The sequence below is a fragment of the Tachysurus fulvidraco genome, chromosome 25 (assembly GCF_022655615.1).
Source record: "Tachysurus fulvidraco isolate hzauxx_2018 chromosome 25, HZAU_PFXX_2.0, whole genome shotgun sequence".
NCBI classification, from domain to species: Eukaryota; Metazoa; Chordata; class Actinopteri; order Siluriformes; family Bagridae; genus Tachysurus; species Tachysurus fulvidraco.
The window spans coordinates 3,930,134-3,936,133 of NC_062542.1; the positions used below are offsets into that span (position 1 = coordinate 3,930,134).

Here is a 6,000-nt window from a genome sequence, read left to right on the forward strand (position 1 = left end):
GCATGTCTGAAAATCCAATTAACTAGAATAAAAGCATCAACTAATGCAATATAAGCCAAAAGTATAATAAAGTAATGATGTGCATTAATGCAGACTATGAAAACCTTTAGTATTCTGAGAGGAGTGGTTTTACTCACACCGAACATACTGTAAAGTACTGTTAATACGCTGGGGTGATCTGTAGAATTGAGAAATCTATGGACCACGTGGGGCAGGTTAGGTTTAATCATACAAACCATAGAGATCGACGGAAACGATCTTCCTCTCGTACATCTTTTTCGGCTTTTCTTTGGAGAGGGTCATGAGAGACGAAACATCAAGTGAAGAAACCAGCAAAGAATTTAGAACATCGCAGTGACAGACGCAGTGAGCAAATTTGGTCTCTGGGTGGGAAAGAAGGCATAATGTCTTCACCCTGTCGATCATGATGACATCAGACATTCATGGATGTCTGTGAGATCATGTATGCAGAAGAGGTTAGTTAGTGTTTTCGTGTGAGTGTGTTAACTGATCCAGTGATAGAGGTTTTAAGATGTGTCACTGGCTTTCTAAACATATCTCATTTTAGGACAGTGGTGGCTCAAGTGGTTAAGGCTCTGGGTTGTTGATCAGGGTTCAAGCCCCAGCACTGCCAAGCTACCACTTTTGGGCCCTTGAGCAAGGCCCTTAACCCTCTCTGCTCTAGTTGTGTTGTATCATGGTACCCTGTGCTCTGACCCCAACCTCCGAAGTTAGGATATGTGAGAAAGTATTTCACTGTGCTGTAATAAGATGTGATCAAATAAAGGCTTCTAGCCTTCATCCTTCCTGTATGATTACTGGTACAGTAGGTGACCCAGTTGGGAAGAAAATGGGGAAAATCTAATAGCTTCGATGCATAATCTGCTTGTTTCAGATTAATAATTAATTTCCAAATCTGTATTAAGATTGCATTGTCACACAAAAACAGCCAACACGTGCCTCTTTCATTAGCTGTCAAACATAATATCCGTAATATCTTCGACAGCACAGCTCAGGCCTGCTGATTTAGTTTTATTAGATAAAAAAATAACAGAAGGAAGCCAACGTAATTAGCTCTGGGATGGAATCATAAAAACACTCTTCTACCTAGCCACAAAATTTCATTATTTTCTTCCTCCAGATCCACCCATGATCACGGACGTAAAGAATATGCCGGCTCAAGTCGGGAAGACGGCCATCTTGCGCTGCGAGGCGATGGCTGTCCCCACCGCATCCTTCGAGTGGTACAGGGATGACCGGAGGTAAATATCATTGCCTGTCTAGGAAAACATCAAAGTTTTAAGTTGTCGCTTTAATCCTGCTGGAATCTCTTGACAATTGTGTAATGTGATTTAAAATATTCGATTTATCTTATATATTTTATATCTCCACAATGTTGAGTGTGTGTGTGTGTGGGGGGGGGGGGGGGAGTTTAAGAGACAGAGGGAATGGGACAGTGACTAACACTCTCTCTTTCAGATCTACAGCACCAGTCATTTTTCATTACTTTTCTTATCACTTGTAGGTGTGCAAGGTTTCTATATTTTATTTTATTTTATTTTATTATTTTTTTTGGTTTTGTTTTTTTTTTTCCACCAGCTGTCAAAGCGGCTCTGCTGTGCCACCTACAAAATTGAACAAGTGAAGGAATTATTATGGTTTTCTCCACAAGATTTCTTTCACATATGCTGCCAGTCATGCTGAACCTCTGCTATTCCACAAACCCTAAATTCAAGACACCGGGAATGCTAAGCTATTATATTTGTTTTATATCTATGGTCTGATATCCACCAAATATTTACCAGGAGTAGAAAATATTGCCTCAAATAGGACGCAAACCGGATCTGATCAGCATAATACAAAGAAGTGCAAAACTGTAATTTTTTAACTCTTACTTTTAGCTTCTGAATTTTTAACATGTGTCTAGGACCGGGGTCCAGAACCACTGGGCCACAGACCGATATCTGGTTGTCGTTTGTTACCAAGCTGCACAGAAATAATAAGTTATTTTTATTTCATTATTATTTTATTTCCATTTCTTTGACTATAACACTGTCTGCAAGGTGTTTTATTTTGAAAAATGATCACTTCATCTTTCCCAGACTCGTCTCATTCATTAAAAAGTAAAAGATCTAATGTGTCTGGACAGCTTCCTTCAAAAGGTGGAAAAAACCCAATCATAACACAGCAAAAGATTCCAAGATAGCTGACGAAAAAAGAAAGTTAGATTTAACCACTTATGTGACCGCCGTGCCGAGAAGAAAATTCCTAATTAAATTATGGATTCATGTGTGATATGTGGGCAGGCACTTATTTCCAGGGATTTCAGTACAGCTTAACAGATATTGCGTCATCAGGTAGGCGTGGCCTATTTGATAATCTAACCCCAACCCTAACCCTAACCGTAGTTTTTGGTTGTTTATTTGTTTTCTAAAATAAATCAACCTGTTTGACTGTTTTGTCCTTCGTAGTATGCTGTTTTTTTGAAAGAAGGCGTTTTTCCAAGACCTCCGGAAACACGCCCACTTTACGTCGTGGTAAAGAAACCTGCCGACCGATATGGCTATCCAACGAGGCCATTGAAAAAAAGTGCAAAATATACAATGTATTAATGACATTTACATTATAGATATAGAGATTAAATGACATACTGTATATTAAGCACCAGTCTGGGGAAAAATGAGCTTGAAACCAAAACCAGGCTGTGGTGCAGAGAAGGTTTGGGGCTGCTAGTCTAGAAAACTAGTAAGACTAAAAAGTGTTGGATTTTGTGTTTTGTGAAAACTCTTGATTGTTGTTTTTTTCACTTTGTTATCCGGCAGACTGATGGAGAGCGACAACACGCTGAGGATTAAAAACGAGAAGACGCGTTCCCTGCTGCTTTTTACCAACGTCACCGAAAAACACTTTGGCAACTACACCTGCTTCGCCTCCAACCGCTTAGGGGCCTCCAACGCCAGCATGCTTCTGTTCCGTGAGTACACACAGACGATTGTGAAGCTTCTTGCTAGCAAATACTTAGGAATTTCTAAATCCACAAAGGAGAAGTGTCAAGAGTGCGTAAACACCCTTGGGGAAAACAACATGCACGTATGCGATTGTGTTCTGAGTGCTCTTCCTGTGCTCACTAAGGATTGTGTTCACACAAAGACGATGGCTTTAATATCACGTCTAGACGTTTTTTGCATTACAAAAAAAAAAAAAGAAAAAAACTAAAATGCTGTCTCTTGCTGTCCCCGGATACTTTCGAGCCCTCGTTTTTTTTTCTCGCCTTGCCATTCCTTTTACCCGTTTATTTCTCCCGATCCCTCCATTTGCAGGGCCGTTATGCTCTCTGTCGTTTATCGTCCTCCCATTTTCGCTCCGTTCTTTCCTGCTCTGCCACAAAGCCATGATTTCTCTCCCTCCATCCTTCTCTCTCGCATTCCTTTTCTCGCATTACCGCCCCCAGTGAGTGATTTCCCTCGCTCCCTCCTTCGCTCCTGCCACACTACTGCACATTACCATTGTAAGTGAGTCCTCCATCTCTCGCCCCGTCTCTTTCCACTCTCCCTCCCCGTATACACCCCCCACCCCCACCCCCACCCCCTCTCCTATTATCTGCACGAGTTTCACCTCAGTGAGTCACTCGCTGTCATTCTCATACATCTTTCGGCTGGTTCGTGCCGTCGCTTCCGCCCTCGGCTCTGCTTTTTAGCTCCTCGTCTTTACGTCCTTCATATTTAAAGAAATAAGAGACACTACTTTAAAGAAATGGAAAAAAAAATAAATCTTCTCATGCCAGAAAAGCTTATGAGTAGTCAAGTTCAACAACCACGCAATGGAGAGGAGATGGAATTTGATAGTTTGGGTTTGTTTTTCTGTCTCAAAGTAAATAAAAGTTGGACACAAAATTAGCCACATTTGCTAGCCAGAGTAGCTTTTTTGAAAAACTGTTTACATAATTATATATTTCTTGTTGCTGGAAACTGTTTCTAACACAAACACATGGTCATTATGCAAACAGCTAACTAGATAGGAATGCTAGTTGCTAGTCACTGTGCTAGCATGGCAACTAAAAACTAGCATTTGTTTTTGCTAGTTTTGTCCTTTTTCTGTCTTTTTTGTTTATCAGTTTCACAGAAATATGATTTTTGTTAATCGACAAAATGTATAAAAGCTAACCATTTAAACAATGTTATCTTCAGTTCTTGCAGAACATTATCGCTAGCAGTGCAGCTATTTTCCATACTTTTGTAAAAAGTATGGAAAATATGTAAAATATGTAAAAAAGGCCCTTGCCTTGCTCAAGGGCACCTCAGTCATTTTAAAATGCTTGTTTGGACAAACCAATATCCAGTACATTTGTGTAAGTAAAACTCAGTGTAAATATGTTCCAAATACATGGTTAATATCCCTTCATCATTTCTAGCTCATGTCATGTTTTTTTGCAATGTCACGTCCTGTCTTTTCAGGGCCGGGGGCAGTGTACGGTGGAAACGCATCGCTAAACACCCGTATATCAGGACTCGTCTTCTGGCTCAGCCTCACCATGTCCGTCCTGCTGAAGGTCTAATACGCCGCCACCTCGGAAAGGAGTCTTTAAATGACGAACCCATCACTGTGAATAAAAAAGAATTATGCATTAACCCAGGAGCCATCTCTTGCATCCTAGTGATATAATCATCACCTTCCCCTCCTTCCCCTTCCCGTGCCTGCCTTTCCTTACTCATCTCATTCCCACCCTTCTTTGGCGACCACTGGCCACTGCCTCTCCCACTTCTCAAGCGAAGGTCACCTTTTCGATGTTCATAGCTGTTGTGGTGATGATTGTTAAAAAAATAAATAATAATAATAATAATAATAATAATAGAAAAAAGAAAAAAAATGCTAAAGCGTGAAGGTGCTGAGCGGAGCGTGTCTTTGTCTCATGTGTGCACGTGCTGGATCATGGTTGTATATTTGTGAATGCTGTCACATTAATGGTGTTTATGAGAAATGTGATATATGATGATGATGATGATGATGATGATGATGATGATGATGGTCAGGTGACCCTGTAAACAAGCTGTGGCTGTTCACCAGCAGGCCACGCGTCAGTGGCCTTCGCTCTCTCGGATCAGATCAGAGCAACAGATTTTTTTCTGTGAATGATGTCAAATTTCATCAAGGGTCAACATTAGCATGGGGGGAGGAGAAAACAGATTTGCTCCGCCCCACTTTTTTGCATTAGCTGAAGGTTTTGACCCAGGGCAAAGCATGTGATCCCTGTCTGGCCTTCCAGTCCTTGCTCAGTCTCATCACTTTACTACATCACCACATTCCCTCACATTACATTCACCCTCAGTGTAAATATAAATGCAGTAGAGGCCACACCATAAGTCCATACGCAATTCTATACGAATACATTTCCCATCAGCCTCTCTGTTTCAGGCTTTTTTGGCTTGGAGGTTATGGTTCTGGTGTCTCCTGCCCCCTCACCCTTCCCTCACACCTGAAACCGTCGATCACTCCTCCTTGTCGCTTGTTGATAGCATGTACTGGTTAGAGCTGTTCCTGTTGTGCCGTCCATCCGAGTCCTCACCTCTCGTCCCTCTCTATAGCCCCTGCACTGTGTACATTTATTCTGCAAGGTTAACTGCTAATTGCTTTTTATTTTATTTTTTTTGGTGTTAATAATGAAGATGATGATGATGATAATGATGATGTTAATAAGTATTTGAAATTGATATGATCATAATAACATGAGAAAAAAGAATACCAGAGCCAGGTGTGCGAAAATATTTTGTACTTTGCTCTGAAAAAAAAATCCTAATAATAATAATAATAATAATATAATAATAATAATAATAATAATAATAATAATAATAATAATAATGTTTTTTTTCAAAGTGTTGTGCTCTATTTTGCCATGAAAAGCTTTTTAAAAACAAAACAAACAAACAAAAAAAAATGATGAGCCTGAGCGCAGCAAAACTCTGCTTTGAATTAGCCCCCCTTTGTTATGCTAGCATGCCACGA

The 6,000-nt window shown here is 40.3% G+C and overlaps 1 protein-coding gene across 3 annotated transcripts in view; it reads left to right on the plus strand.

The window, feature by feature from the left end:
- The window catches only part of iglon5 (IgLON family member 5), a 156,141-nt gene extending 151,293 nt beyond the window's left edge, over positions 1-4,848 (plus strand). For all 3 annotated transcript variants that reach the window (XM_027153830.2, XM_047808453.1, XM_047808455.1), the window contains 3 exons: positions 1,142-1,262; positions 2,823-2,974; positions 4,455-4,848. In XM_027153830.2, the coding sequence (XP_027009631.2) occupies positions 1,142-1,262; positions 2,823-2,974; positions 4,455-4,555 (374 nt within the window). In that variant the 3' untranslated portion in view covers positions 4,556-4,848. The remainder of the gene's footprint in view (positions 1-1,141; positions 1,263-2,822; positions 2,975-4,454) is intronic.
- Positions 4,849-6,000: the final 1,152 nt, after the last annotated feature.